The sequence below is a fragment of the Tinamus guttatus genome, unplaced genomic scaffold (genome assembly GCF_059628265.1).
Source record: "Tinamus guttatus ecotype Peru unplaced genomic scaffold, ASM5962826v1 Tinamus_guttatus_pri_ptg000080l, whole genome shotgun sequence".
Lineage (NCBI taxonomy): Eukaryota > Metazoa > Chordata > Aves > Tinamiformes > Tinamidae > Tinamus > Tinamus guttatus.
Window position 1 is genome coordinate 1,732,603 of NW_028288614.1, and position 15,387 is coordinate 1,747,989.

General features: G+C 43.0%; 1 protein-coding gene across 2 annotated transcripts in view; it reads right to left on the minus strand.

Annotated features, from left to right (window-relative positions):
* The window catches only part of EVA1A (eva-1 homolog A, regulator of programmed cell death), a 186,281-nt gene that overhangs the window by 11,403 nt on the left and 159,491 nt on the right, over positions 1–15,387 (minus strand). For both annotated transcript variants that reach the window (XM_088520115.1, XM_088520116.1), the window contains one exon: positions 2,029–2,193. In XM_088520115.1, coding sequence (XP_088376241.1) covers positions 2,029–2,193 — 165 coding nt within the window. The remainder of the gene's footprint in view (positions 1–2,028; positions 2,194–15,387) is intronic.

Below are 15,387 nucleotides of genomic sequence, written 5' to 3' on the forward strand. Positions count from 1 at the left end.
AACACAGATTAGATGTTACTTTGTAGTTGGCATTCCTAAATGAATGTGTCTGGGTGTTGGTATCTGTAGCTGGGTACACATCGAAGCTCTCACGAAAGCTGGCAGATATCATAAATTGAATTCAGCTGCCCACAGGAGTGTCTACTGCCATTTGAGATGCTCTGCCCACCTGGCCTCTACCAGAAAGAGCGATGTCTTTCAGAGATCCTAGCTCGTATCTGCCAGGCTCTTGCAGATGCTTTGGATACTTCAGAGCATCTCAAGCTCAGATGTCAATAAGGGGCATCTTTGACATAAAGATTTGGCCCTTATTGACAGGTCCTAGATTCAGCTTTCCCTGCAGCAAACGCTCAGAGCTTGATGCAGTTGCTTTGTGTGACATCTAAGTGCAGGTGCTAGATCAGCCAGGTAGACTCAGAGGGAGGCCACTTCTGCAAGGATCTGACCATCCAGTGCAAACCAGGCTGTGCAATAATGGTGTCTTTCAGGGAGCAAGGCATAACTTCTCTTATGTGAGATGTAAGAAAATCTCTTTTTTTCCTTTTTTTTTTCCTCTGACTCGTCCAAAGGACAGATGTGATCAAACAAGTTTCTAAATGAATACATGAATACTCCCCTGCACACACTATAATCCAGCAAAGAGCACCACAAAACCACAGAACTGGTTTGTAAGCTGTAGGGCTGTACAAGCACAGACAGGGAAGGCAGAAAATGACAGGAGCTATGCAGGAGGGAAAAAACAAACAAACAAAAAATCCGAGGGAGCATGTGTTGCTCTGCCGTATAGTTCCCTGGTTTGCCATTCATTCCAGGATCATACAAAAAGACATCTCCTTTTCCCCTTGCTAGCTTTGAAGACTCTATAGCTGCTTAACAAGCTCACCTACTATTGATTTTCTTTTCGCCACCTCCACCTTTTCTGTGATTTTACACCAAAGCTGAGCAAAATTGTTTCAGCTAGCAGTACAATTTTCTACCAATGCAGTACTAGCATAAGAGAAAATATTATGCAATCAGACAGACTCTAGCAGTTAAAAAAAAAAAAAAAAGGGCAAGGGGGGGGGGGTCTCAGAAATGTCCAAATATTTCCTTTTGCTACTTTCAAAACACTTTTTAGCTTTTAATTTCAAAATGACATCTTTGTTTGAAAAGTGGTGCATATTTTAAAAATTAATGGATAAACAATGTGAAAACTAAACAAAAGGTGTCATTTCTAGAAGTGAAATGAGTGTAGAAGTGAGATGAATCTTAATGAAAATGAGTCCAGTAGTTTTATCTTGCTTAAAAGAACTACCGGGATCACAAAATTTATTTCAGGTTGACCCATATTTCTTTTTCCTGACAATTTTTCAGTGAAGCCTTCAAGATGACAATTCTGTTATTGCTCTCAGTTATTTATGGATTGATTATTCAGGCTGTAGGTTGACTTTGCCCAGAGTGTAGACAGAGTCTTAGTAGCTCTGCTCCTCCCTTCCCATGAGTTGAATTTCTGAGGGCATAGGACAGAAATTTGAGGATTAATATCATATACCCTCTTCTTGACTGTTGGGAAAAGCAATGCAAAAATACCCAGCCTGCCCAATACATGCTTACCTGTGCTTTTCATTAACATTCACCACCTCTTCCTCCTACTCACCTATCCCTAGAGAGCCAAGATTCGTCTCCATTCATATCTCTTGAATTTGCATTTTATGGAAATAGCATCATATTTCAAAGCTCAGCTGGAAACTTCTCTGTCCCCTATGATACTGATCTCCTGTTCTCTCTGCCCCCGTTTTTGTTTGCCACTGTATTAGATGGGCCTGATGAGTTTTGACATGCATGTCTGTGACTGAGACTAGCACAAGTCTCACCATTCACTTTAGTCAGTTGGTGGTCATGCCTTGAAACCTCTGCTTCTGACTGCAAAATGGATGGGGTTTGGGAACAATGCAGGAACACAATAAGGATGCCAATAAGGGAAGACGGGGGGGAAAGGTTACCACATCACACTCAGGTTTGGGCCAACACCACAATAGTCATAGCTACCTGGGAGAGCACGCCCTATGTTGGAAGGAGAGACATCAGAGAGGAACACGCCGTCCCCTATAACGTTGGGATCAAACGCCCGCGGCCGCAGTGGGAAATGTGGCTTCTGAAACCCTCGGTAATTGGTTGGTCTTGGCTGGGTTTCATGCAGAAGCTTCTTGGGAACTGAAAGAAAGGAGCAGGGAGAACACAGTTGTTAGAGTGAGTTATTTCAGCTGGTCAGGATGAAAATTATCACATTATACTACGGGCTCTGCTGATACTTAATTATGCCATTTGCAGACCAAACAGACACTCATTTACCACCATGATGAATGCTCTGCAAATGCCAGCACAGAGAGATGCAGTGAGACAACACTAGAAACTATAAAATGATTAAGACATTGTTTATTTATAATTAAGCTTTCAGACTAGACTAAGGGTCAGATTCAGACAGCTTATTTTAGACACCCAGCTCAGGCACTGAAATGCCGAGCAAGCCAGTCTTTGGCCTTAGACCTCAGTTTCAGAGTGCTTCAGCTAGACACCTCTACCCTTAACGTGGTGGAAGGCTGGCCAGGAAGTTCCATAGGAGTCTCTTCTTTGGACCAAAGCATGCCTTAGGAAGACTGTTTCCCCTGGTTCATGTTGCAAGGCCAGCTCTTCATCTGTACGTCTTGGTAATGCAATCAAAGACAGTGCAGCTACCTCAATATACACCCACTGAAGGTGAATCCACATATTAAAAATCACCATTTTTGCCCTCCAGGGACAAAGTACCATGTCATCTACTGAGCTGAACCAGTTCTTAGCTTCTGCAGTGGCCAACACCTGAGGTTATTTCAGAGCCAAGTTTTTTTCCATGCAAAGAGAGAAACCACATATACCTGCCATTCTGCTTGGATATTAGAGGAACAGAGCAACGAAAGACAAAATAAAGAAATTAAAATTTGCAGAGGGGCAAGCTGTTTGTTCCTCCACTGACTGCACACTAATATATAATACATAAAAGGATATTAAGGATACATTATTAAGATTACATTTATTGTGTTAACCTTGTGTTAAAGGTACAGACGGCTGAAAACTAGGCACGCATTCACAAGACACCCAAAAGCCCCAACAGAGCATTGCTGGACTGGTCAGCTCTCCTTTTTTCCTCAGGTCTCAGGGCAACTGCATCTTCTACATCCTCGTGCCTCAGTTTCCCCACCGTTACATTGCAGAGCAGACTCTTCCTCATCTCTGCTCTTCACAGGGATGTGCTGAAGCACAATTAAAGACATGAAGCATTTTCAGGTCCTTGGCATGAGCATGAAGGAGGACTTGGAGAGTGTGCAGCCCTGGAACACAGAGGAAATTCCTTCCTGCCCCCCTGCAGCTACTCAGCTGTCAAGCCGGAGCATGAGATTTAATCACACCCATTAAATCTCCCTCACGCAGCTACAGAAAGTGCTGGTAGGGGAAGAGATCCAACCACCTTGTTTACACTGTGTTTGACTTGCTGTCTGTGCGGAGACAACGTGAATGCAGCTATATTTACGGACTGACCTTCTATAGGAGGCTGCCAAGAGAGCAGCATTGACGTTCTCGCACCGTTAGCAGAGTCGTGCTAGGTCAGGAAACAGGCACAAAAATCCTACACTCCTGAATATCAAAGAGCTGGCTTGGCAGTTTCCAGTGGAACCTGGTTTGGCAGCTATTCCTCAATGGGAAGGCAGTAAAAGAAATACAGCCCCTGCTAGAAACTAAACAAGCAAGGGGGATACCTGCACTGGAGAAATATCAGAGAGCCTGGAGAGGAGATGGATAGCAAGTGGCTCATCCTATAAACGAGGCAGTGAGCAAACTTTTGTTTTGGGTGCTGGACTTGAGGCATCCTAAAGGGAGCCAATATTCAGAGGACAAAAGGCTCAGCATCCACAGAAAATAAAGCCCCCTTTGCTACATCTCAGGTCGGGGACCTGAAAGGCATCCCAAACACACATATCCATCTGCCTTCACGCCGTCTTCAACCAAACCATTATAAAATGCACACGGCTTCAGAGAGAGTGTCTCAAAAGTAGGCAGATAGGCAATATCTTAAAAATTCTGAGAGGTCACTGTCCTCATTTTTGTAACTAAACCCTTGTAAAATCCTGGAAGCGACTTTCTCAGTGTGACACAGGATGCCCACAGCACTTGCATCTTGGACTTTTTAGTTTTTAGTTTTAAGGGACCATTTTTCTCTACAGACTTCATAAATATCTTGGGGACATATTGCAGGAAAAAGACTTATCTTGGCAAAAGGGTAACTGGAGTGACTGAATGCAGCAAGTCTGTCCTTTCTCTAGTTTATATGGTGCTTAACTAACACATAGCTTATACAGTTTGATTTAGAAGACACTAAAATGGAAAGGATTTTTCAAGTGCAAAACACCTCACAGTTTCCAGTTAGCTTCTGTGTGGCAGCCAACTCCACAAGAAAGATTAAACATTTGGTTACTTTGAAATCCCCCAAATACCCTCCTTAAATTCCCCACGGAGGCGTGCATCTAGCATAAAGCATAGCATGAACTGAAGCAAGGTGTCAAGAAGAGTTATTTATGGCCAAACCCAACAGAAAAACAAGTACCTAGGATTTTAGACTTATCTCAGCATTAAGCAAAGAAACCCTGGCAGAGAATGGTTGGCACTTAGCCTGCTCCATTCAATCAAGCAGGATGAAGGCTAAAGCAACCCAGCCAACTAAAGGAGTGATATATATGGACAGGAGGGGAAGAAATAGGGTCTTCAATCAAAATGCTAACATGTCTGACAGGCAGGAGCCCTGAGCCTTAAAATGCACCTGAGAAATTCAGGAATTTTAGGAAGAGGAGAAGTGAGTTGCTTTGGAGACCTCTGGGTACCTCCAGGTTCTTAGAGGACAACAAGAAGCATCGACACTCGGACACTTATCCCAGTGATGAAGTTCTCAGAGCTGCACAGATGGAGAAGCAACTTTCCAGACTGCAAACCATGCCCAGGTTGCCCATGGAAGGGTCTAACACAGGCACCACATTGACCCCACGTGAGGATGGACTCATGGTGGAATCATTGTGCCCACATTAAGGCATCTGCCCAATGCAGTCCTAGGTTGTAAACCTGCAAAGAAGCTCCTGGACCAGCGGGTTCATTCCTCCGACGTTCCTTAAAAAATCTTCATATTATCTCTCAGTGCCTGTTGTGAAAGCAGCCAGGGGGCTGCTCCCACTGCTGCTGCTCATCGGTCTGGACCACTGCCCACACTGGTAGCAATTTATATGGGTTCCCAACCCAAGACTTGTTCTACCCGTTGCATTGAATTAATAGCATCAATCCTCAATACAAACTCACCATCGCTGCTGTCAGCCTCCTCGCAACAGAAATAGGGGCAAACTAAAATCAAAGCCCAAGGGCGGTCTCACTGGCAGTGCAGACCCATCAGATTGGGGTGCAAGCAACTGGCAGGACAACTTGAAGGCACATACGCTGTTGCTGCTGACAGTATCCTTATTTGCACATGACAGAGACTCCTTCTGCGGGGATTTCCACACAAGCACTCTCTTGTGTGGCCAAAAAATGGAAGCTTGATGAACAGAAATAGCTACTGTTCCTACAAGCAGCAAAATTCTCAATCCCAGCGCTAAGGAACGGAAACGGCCGCCGACACCTCACCTCTTTGCTACACGAGATCGTTCCCCGTAGGCTTTCTGCTATTTGGACCTGTCTCGTTTTAAACACTCCAGTCCTGGGAATTCAGCTCCTTGCCACAAGAGGTTATTTTGCAGTGGAATATTGCTCTTTCTCAGGAACCCTACTCCACTACACTGCTGAGCATTTCAGGCTAAGTGCATATATTTTTCCCCTCACCAAAACATTTGAATTCTACAGCCCCCAAGTTTTACAGATGGGGAATTGGCTTCTGGACAGAGTTTTGAAAGTGTTTAAATATCGAAGTGATTTGTCCAAACTCCCAGAGGGAAACTGCGCCAAAGAAAGGAAACAAACTCAGGCTCCCTATATTTCAGCCTTGCACACGCCAACCGTCTGCTCTTTTTTGCTAATTCCGTCACTTGTTATTTCCTGGTGCTTGTTCAGTCCTAAACATGTTTAAAGACTTCCACCCCCAGCACCCAATTATTCCCCGACCTCCATTTTCACTGTATAAACAGATCGGTCCAGGGGCGGAAAGAACAACGAAAGCTCCCGCTCAAAAACACGCAGACAGGGGGGCTGCCATCCTTCAGCCCTCTGCTAGATATTCACTTGTGCATTCCCAGCCACAAGGTTTACTCTGACAGCTCGCTGCAATTAACACCAGGACCTTCAGCAAAGCCCACTGCGAATGCTCAAAGCAGGGAGCAATTTCAACAAAACGTGATTCTCGCAGCAACGGGAATTACAACGAAGCCTTTTATCCGGGCAGGTTGGGGCCAGGCACTGTTGATGCTCAACATATATTTTTACGTAAAATATAACCTCGAAAGTGAGTAAATACTCAGTATAAACCACTGCAGGTTTTCAGTGGTGGCAGCTCTTAAAGATTTCTGTTCAAGCCTTGAACAGAATTCAGCCAGAAATGGGATCACTTGTGTTTCAGAACTGTTAGAAGAAAGCAAGTCTTCAGTACACATGTCAGATGTATGACTTTCTAAGATTACAGAACTCAAAGTGTTTTCATGCGCTATAAAACCAAAATTCACTACACAATCATTCAACAATAGCTGTTAAAATAATGGATTTTGGCTGAATCAGACTACAAAACATCACAATATAATCACAGAGAGCAAAGGAAAAGTCAGGCATGTAATAACCCTGTGCCTGCTAACAACAGTATGCCACCGTTGCTCTTCAGTCAGGTATTTGTTTAATTATTTGACAGGACAGCATCATAGCCTACAGCTCTCAAATACCTCCAAGAGAGGTTTGCTGGCCTGGACATCCCCGTAAAAAAGGCTGAGTTCACTGAACATCCACATCATCCTGTGGCTGGGAAGCCACAATCTCCCTCTAAAGATCCTAGACCATGGAAGTAAGAATTAAAGTACAGCTTACAGGCAAAATGTTCCAGGAGGCGGCAGGAGAGATGAAGAGACTTTGTTCAGCCAAATATAAGTCCCAGAGAAAGAATTTGATGAAAACACTGGCATGCATAAATCTTCACTCCCACAAAAACAGGAGTCGAGGCTTAATGAACACAAACATACAAGAGCTCAGATTTCTACCACCTTCATTCATTTTTCTTCACCCAGCACTGATATAATCTGTAATTCTGAAACTGAATGCAAAATTTAATAATGAAAAAAAGAGTTCCTCAACCTACTGCAAGCATGTTTCCTGTGGAAGCGGTTCCAAACCACTGATAACATGGAAGTGACTCATGCCAATTACAGTAAGTCCACTTTCCTGCAATTCCATGTGGAAATCAAGCGAGGCTGCCTGGGAAAAGAGCCCTGTCATAACCAAAGCCACCTACACCCCCATGACTGCCCCAGGGCCCTCCTCCCCAGCTCCTCCCTTCAGATGCTGCCCAAAGCAGAAATCTGCCTCTTCTGCTGGCGAGTTTTTGTGCTGATGGGAAATGGGACAGGCCATAATGTCTGACACAACATATACAAGCTGGTGGAGCGCTCTGCTAAAACTACTTCTAAGGCAGACTGGATGTTTCACCTTTTTCCTGCTTTTTCTGACCTCAGCTAGTTATGTAAAGGTTGTGCAATAGGCATACAAATATAACCGATGACCTCTTGTTTGCCTTCCACAAAAAAGGACAGGCTCATACTTTTCTTCTACAGCTGCAGAGAAGTGATTTCAGAAGCAGAAGTGAAAGCATTTCTGTTTCAGAATCAAAGCCCACACACCAAAATTAGCTCAGTCTCATCATTCCTCGCAGTGAACTCCCTTACATGTGCTAGAAGAGGGTTCAGGAGATGAAGGCACTATGGGTCATCTCCAACTGAGACTCTCCAAAGGGCAGAGAGTCACACTGCTCCCTCCCAGCCTTTCCTCCTCACCTTGCACAGGACTGCAGAACACCTCAACCTGCTTTCTCCTATTCCTGGATGCCAAGAATGCAAAAAAAAGCTATGAAAAGATCCAGTTCTCCTAACTTGGGCATGTAACTCATGCACGCCTTGTTGGCGTCTACTGAGGGAGTCCTCCTTAAGAGCAGTTCCTCAATTTCCTATATTGTCAAAGGTGAAAGGTGGATGCCTTTGGAGGCCTCCAGGGGAGACTCTGTCTATTTAAATTTAGGAGCCTAATTAGGGATAGTTAATGAATCATAATGTTACCTTTGGAATTATTCTCCTCAGTGTATCTGAGTTAAAATCTTATAAACTGCTTCATATCTTTTACTTAGACATTTTTCTTCTATCTATCTCGAACTTTTCAAATCAAGATTTGAAGTTACAAACACCTTAATTTCTAGCCAATGATGCACGTGCTTGATCTATCCACAGGCAGTTTTCCTCCTGCTTTCATAGTCATGAAAGTTAGTTGTTCTTCTTTCATCATCTTAAATGTAATAATAGAATATGAAGCATCTATTGCCAACAACCCATAAATCTCCTGATTGATGTGGCTTTTGGTCTCCAAACGACACAGTGGAAAAGCATCGTATGCACCAGTCTGCTCTCTACATGTTCTATTTGAAGCAAAAAATGGATCAAAAGGAAGAAAGCCTTGTAAAAGATATCTGCAGATACGAAGAGTTCCTTTCATCTGGTAGATTTTTACTTGCTCCCCAAGTCAGTAGAGTTCTGTGTTTTCACAAGATAAAGCATCTTTAGCAGAATGATACTCGAGCCCGGACTTGTTCCAAATTCCAGCATACTTAGCTACTTCTCCCATAGGATCTTCCACCAGCCATAGCTGGAGGACCTCTTTGGCATTCTGCCTACATCTAATTTCCACCAGGGACAGAGGAGACTAGTACAACAATTTTCTACTCCTGAGGAAGGGTAGGATATTTTAGGGACCTGAGATGGGTTTTGAATCAAACCAGTAATGTCACCTCCAGATGCTTCTGCCAGCAGTATAGGTAAATGTGGGAATAGGTGCCTGCCTTGGCACTCACACACAAAAGTCACTCTGCTGAATTAAACAGCTTTCCTCTTATTTTCATGCTGAGCATGACCAGAATCTGACCATCCATTTATATAGCCTCATTTCCAGAAATGGCAGAAGGCAGGAGAGAAAAACCCCAACAACTACAAGGATGTCAAGCAGGAATTAACAGCATCGGGAGATGCTATCAGAACAGAAGAAGGGAACAGAATTAACAAGTATATTTGAGGTTTGCTTTTTCTGCAGCATACAAGTTTGTATCTCCAATCCAGAGTGAACTTAAATTTCTGATTTTGACCCAATTCAATGGGTCAAATGTGATGAGATTTTCTCATCACATTTATTCAGTTTCATCAAACATTAACACTGCAAGAAAGACTTTACTATTTACTATACTATGGCTCTTATGGGACTGAAGTGTTGTCCTTGACTCATTTAGGCTCTAGAGACTGTCAGAAAGTCTTTTGTGAGGCTTATCTGTTTCTCAGGAAAATATGCAAAGCAATATGAGGCTCCCAGAAGGATGCAGAGAGAGGAACAGTGAGTGCTGTGTGTTCGTGTGTGGCTGATGTGAAGCCAGAGCATTGCTCATGCAAGGAACCGCTCAGCAGCAGGGGAGGAAAGTCTCTGTGCTCAGGATGGCAACGCACACCCAGCTCTGTGAGTTACCAAATCACAGCAACCAACGGAGCAAAACTTGAGGCAAAAGATGCTCTCTTAAATCTCCAGGAACGGGATACAAATAGTCCTAGTGAAAGGGTTTTTTTAGAGCTCTTCATTATTACACATCTGAAGGCAGCGGCTGGTTGGATATTACATACCAGGAGGAACTTAAATGATATCCAGTATAAAGATATCCAAGGTAAAGTAAGGAAAAGGGGATGGAGTTAGTTAAGGAGCAGAGTCCTCAAAGCATTCTGGAGCAGATGTGAAGCCACGCCAACCTCCAGCAGGGACAGGAAAGGGATGGCAGAGAAACAAGAGTTCAGGCAGGAAAGGATGGGACCTGGGATTGTAAGAACATCCACAAACACACTGCATGGCCCAAATATTATAACGAGTAAAAACCCTAATGCTTCAGCATCTGAGCCAGCCACTAAGCTGATATGATCCAAATACGAAATTCCCATGTTAGCAATATAATTTTTCCTCTGAGACTATTGACCTCAACAGAAATGTGCCCAAGTCTGATGCAATGTCATCCATTCTGTAAACCACAAACCTGGAGACCTGTAAGACATCAGGAAAGGAATCTAGAAAACAACCAAAGAATAAATACATAAATAAAAACACAGCATAACTCTGGACATTCCCACATGATTTGTCTCAGTGTCTGCTGACAGGCAGAGCCAGGAGATGGTTCCCATCTGCTCCTGCTGACTAATTAAACATATTTGTAATTACAACAGTAAAACTATGCTCTGTAAAATAATATTTTCTTTTAATCTAAGTGCTACTTACCCAATAGTACTTTCTAGTTCCTTATCAGTTCATCAGCTTTTCCTTCCAGTAATTAAACAGCAGAGAACTGTACAAGGGCTTAGGATATTTTTCTGGAAAGGTAGAGGTGCCTTGATAGCGACGTCTGAGGAAAGCAGTCAGAAAGCAGCTGGCAACCTCTGCCACTAACGACAGTGAGTTTGGCTGGTCACGAAGCTGACTCTGTGCAGGAATCCCCAGCAGCCCAGGAGATACCAGAGCTGGAAACTCTGCACCCAGAAGAAGGCTTATCAACAGCATTGAAATAAAGACTAAAAAATAAACCAATACACAGAAGGTAGCTACAGTGCTAACCTGCCTTCAGTTATATAGAGATACATGCAGATTAACATTTACTGAGTAAAATTACAATGTAGTTTGAGACAGAGAGCTTGATGCCAGCACCATCGGCCTCTATTGGATTGGATTTGAAATATACAGAAAGCCAGACTCCATTAGTAGTCTTGAAATCCAAGGATCCACAGATCCAAGAACAAAGTAGCAAAACGGTTTTCAGTGTAAATCCTTCCTATATGGCCATAACCTTTGAGACAACCTCCTTTGGAGCTGAGACTTCCTGAGTACAGTGGAAAGTTTGAGGAAAACCCCTATAGTTCTTGGCTTATGAGCACACTAAACCTCTTGTGTTTTTTGTTTTTTTGTTTTTTTAAGAAGTATACTTAAATGGCAGAACCTCTCTAACACAGCATCATCCTTAAATTACCTGGCTTGTAGTCAGTGAAAAGTTCTTTACATGGTTTATGTACTTCTTGGAAAAACACGTAGCATGCAACATCTTGCTTCCATGCATATCCTGAGGGAGCAGTAAGGACCATGAGCTCAAGTGTTACTACAATTGCTAATGCAACTAACTGCCAGTTTTTTGGAACATCAAATTAAAGTCACTTTCTTGTCACCACATAAAAGCAAACCCAGGCCACAGAAGACAATGCCAGGGTTTTGATTTAGCACAGCGAGGATGTTATTGAGCACCTACCCCGTGCTCTTACACAACTTGCACTGTAGTTACTTCCATGCCAAGAGCAATCTGTGATCCCAGGAAAAAAAAAAAAGTGTGGGAATATAGGCTGCTGGGTGTTGGTGGCAGCTTCCCAGTAGCTTAATAATGACTTTTTAAGAGAATGTGAGGTTTTGAAAGCTGAATGTTTGTGTCTACTAGGTTTCATGAAACGTTCATCGAGGAGGATATTTGGTGCACATCAGTCTGCTCTTCCCCACTCTGTGCACAAGTAACTAAGATATTTATATTAAAGCCTCCCTGCTCTTAAATTTATAAGGCGTTTTACTGGGATGGGAGCTGGCTTTCCTCCATCAATTAAATGGGAAGGGTAGCTACTCTCCTAATTTATTTCTAGCTGAATGCCTGAGTTAGCATGAGCAAGGCTTTGCAAGACTGAGCTCCAAATACACAAGTTATATATTTGGGTTGGACTTTGCTTGGCAAAAGTTATCTCATTTTTCCCATGTTAACAGAACTAAACAATCATGAATCAAATCCCACCCACAAATTAGTGGAGAAATTTCTCTGGGACTACTTGGGACACTCCTGAGCCCTCTTTAAGAGACCAGCAGGTCTGGGACACATCCCAGTAATAAGTAATACTTGATTCACCAGAAAATCTTCACTACATCATTACCCTAGCCAAGCTCATGGATGGTCATTCTGGGAGGATCTGCAACTCTCCATTTTTAGTGGCTTTTGCCAAGCATGGCCCCGTTTTTGCCTCTTTAAATAGCAGCGCCTGTCAGCTGCCATCTCTCCTACTTTGCCTTTCAAAATGTCCAAATTAAGATGGTTAGAAAGAAAAAATGGAGACACATCTTAATCCGTCATGCTTTTAAAAGTCTTTTTGATTACATATTCCCTAAGAAACACATATTGGTAAACCAAAGCCAAGGAATTCTTGGACATGAAGCGTACACTCACTTCATCCTGTAGCACCTCTGCTTTTAGCTTCCTTTTTGTGACTTAATTTTTTTTTTTTTAGGACTTCAGCACATACCTTCGCTGCTGGTAACTTGAACCCAATGCAAATCCTTTATCTGGTGTGCATTCAGCTGACTTTGCCACTTCTTTCAAGCAGAATATAATGCTCTGTATCACATAGAGTATTTGTTCCCTCTACTGGATATCTTGAGCCCACTGGCCATGATACCTTATCACCAGATGAAAGGATTAATCCAACACAAAGAGGCTGTGAACATCTTTTGAACAAGCACACCTTTAACAAACACATTTCTAAAAGGTGGTAGAGTCAAGGATGCCTTACTAGGTCCTTCACCCAATAAAGAAACCAATACAGTCCACCAAAGAAATTCTGCCCCATGCTGGAATCATCTCTGTTCATACCAATGGAGAAGCTGTCCTGCTCTGTAAAAGTACATGCTACAGCATTTGCTTGTCTCACAAATTAAAAATGGCAGGTCCTTTAGAGGAAAATGAATCCCTACCAAGGCAGTGGGACAGGATAAAATCTACCTCATAATCTGTTTGGGATACAGTGACAAAATGTTATGAATTACAGTACCAATAACCATTCGTGTTACTTCAAATCTGAAATAAGCCACCCTAATTACCTTAACTGCAATAACTGCTTAGAATCATAACAGTTAGAGGAGAAAAATACTTGTTAACTTGTTGACTGCCAGATGCAGACTGCTGATAGGAGATATATCAGATATTAAAGTATTAAAACTGACCTCAGCCTGGCAGGAGAGGGTTGTGATTCATGCCCGTGACTCCTAGGCACTGTAGGAGTACAAACATAACTGAGCAAAGATCAAAGCATTAGCTGTTTTACTGGAGTAAGGCAGGAGATTCATCTCTGGTTTACGCTCAGGTAAAGCTCCCTCCTCGCTTTCTCAGAGCTCAGCAACCTTCAGTGAGTCTGGTATAGAGATCTGTTAAGCTTCCCTGTTGTTTATACCTGCATCATCCAGGTAAAATTACTGTTATGGTAGAGAGTAAGAATTGGTCCTGTGTTCTGCTTAGTTAGTGGTTTTTGTCATCGAGTTGCTTCAGAGATTTTTCTGTGAAATAATCTGTCTAAAAAGTCTTGCATGAAAGCCATTTTCTTCACCCTTGAACACATAATTCACTCCCAATTACATCCTCGGTAATGGAAAGTCTAAGACAAATACAGTTCAAAGTAAGGTAGATTGTGCGAGAGGCACACTCTAATTACAAAAGCAGTATGCAGAAGCAATGCCACCTTTGTGCTTGTACAACAGGCAGTGCAAAGAGCTGCCCACACAATTCCCCAAGAGCCATATCTGTTTAGAGGCAGAGATTTGTAGCCAAGTTTCACAGAGCTGGAAATCAAAAACGATCATGGGTCCAGTATCCATATAACTGGCCAACAAAAGAAATGAAATGGCTATGAAGCTATTCAAATTCAGGTATCAAACTAAACATATCAGAGAGAATTCTGAAATATCATCTGCAAACAGCTTCCCAGCCTCTTTCAAGGGGAATGCCAGCAGCATGCAAACCAGAGTTTTGCATCAGTCCTCACACCATTTATATTATTCTGTATTCTCACCATGACAAGATTGAAAGAATAGGGATGGGATGGATGATCAGACTGTCCACCACGACCCTGACTGCCTATTTTTCTGTGGGCAAAGCAGAAAAAGTGATCTGTGCTGCTTGCTGTATACTGTGACAATGGCTATTCTCATTTTTTTTATTTCTGCTGATCATCTTCAGAAGGCAGAAAGAATTTGTTTTCCCCCACGTGAGCCTAATGTCATCTGAGGATTTGTTTTATGTTCCTTACCTTCTCATGAAATGTCAGAGACTAAATATAAAACAACCACAACTATCTGCAGGCAATGAAAACCTGGCCACGGAGGATGAGAGATTCTGTGACTGGGAAAGAACCCACATGTAGGAGGGATGATTCCTCCTCTTCGGAGGACCCTGACCTTCCCCCAGAGAGAGCCCGCGTGTGGTCTTCTGGTGTTCTGCTTAGACCAGGGAAGATTTCAGAGTAGATAAAGATCAACTGATCTTTTGAATCGTCACAAAGACGCAAGGAGCATTAGCCTGCACTCTGCATGTCCCTAAAGACATAAACTACAGTTGGAAGTAAACTAAACATGCTGTTCACCTGTGAACATTGCTGTTCACAACTTCCATGCTATTAAGTTCTCTTTGGTTCCATCCAAAACGTCTCCTAGAAATAGATCCTGGCCTGGACTAACTCCTAAGGGATGTCAGGAACTGCGGCACATCAAATATCATTGCAGCAATTTAGCAGTATGATCCACACAGTCACAGTGTCAGTGACTCCTGGACTTTGGCACTATTTTTTTTCACCAGTACAGAAGTACCCTGCAAGTCCCCAGGTTAGATGCAGAAGGCTCAAGGGGTCCTCAGAGGTCAGCGCTGTCCCTGGGAGCTCGAAGGATCTGGGACAGGAAATTACAGATCCACGACAGCAGAGCAGACATGGCACTGATGACCTGGAGATGTGTCAGGCCAAGAAAAGAGCCATGCCCGTAACACAGAGACAGATTTACAAAGAGATACCTGCCTCGGATGGACCATCTGGGACACACCATCTGCCCCATGGAACAGTACACATCCCATCAGCTTCTCGGGGCAACACAGAGAGAGGTGTTCGGTCGCCACCATAAAAGAGAATAAATTCAGTTAGCCCAAGCTAAACACCCTTATCAGACTAATTTATTAGCACAGTGTAGAGTGGCTACTGCCCAGGAACAGGAAGGAAATGTATTACTATATCTTTCTCTAACGCTCCTCCTTTCCCTTTAAACATAAAGAACAAAAACGGTTGTGTTAGAGAGTCC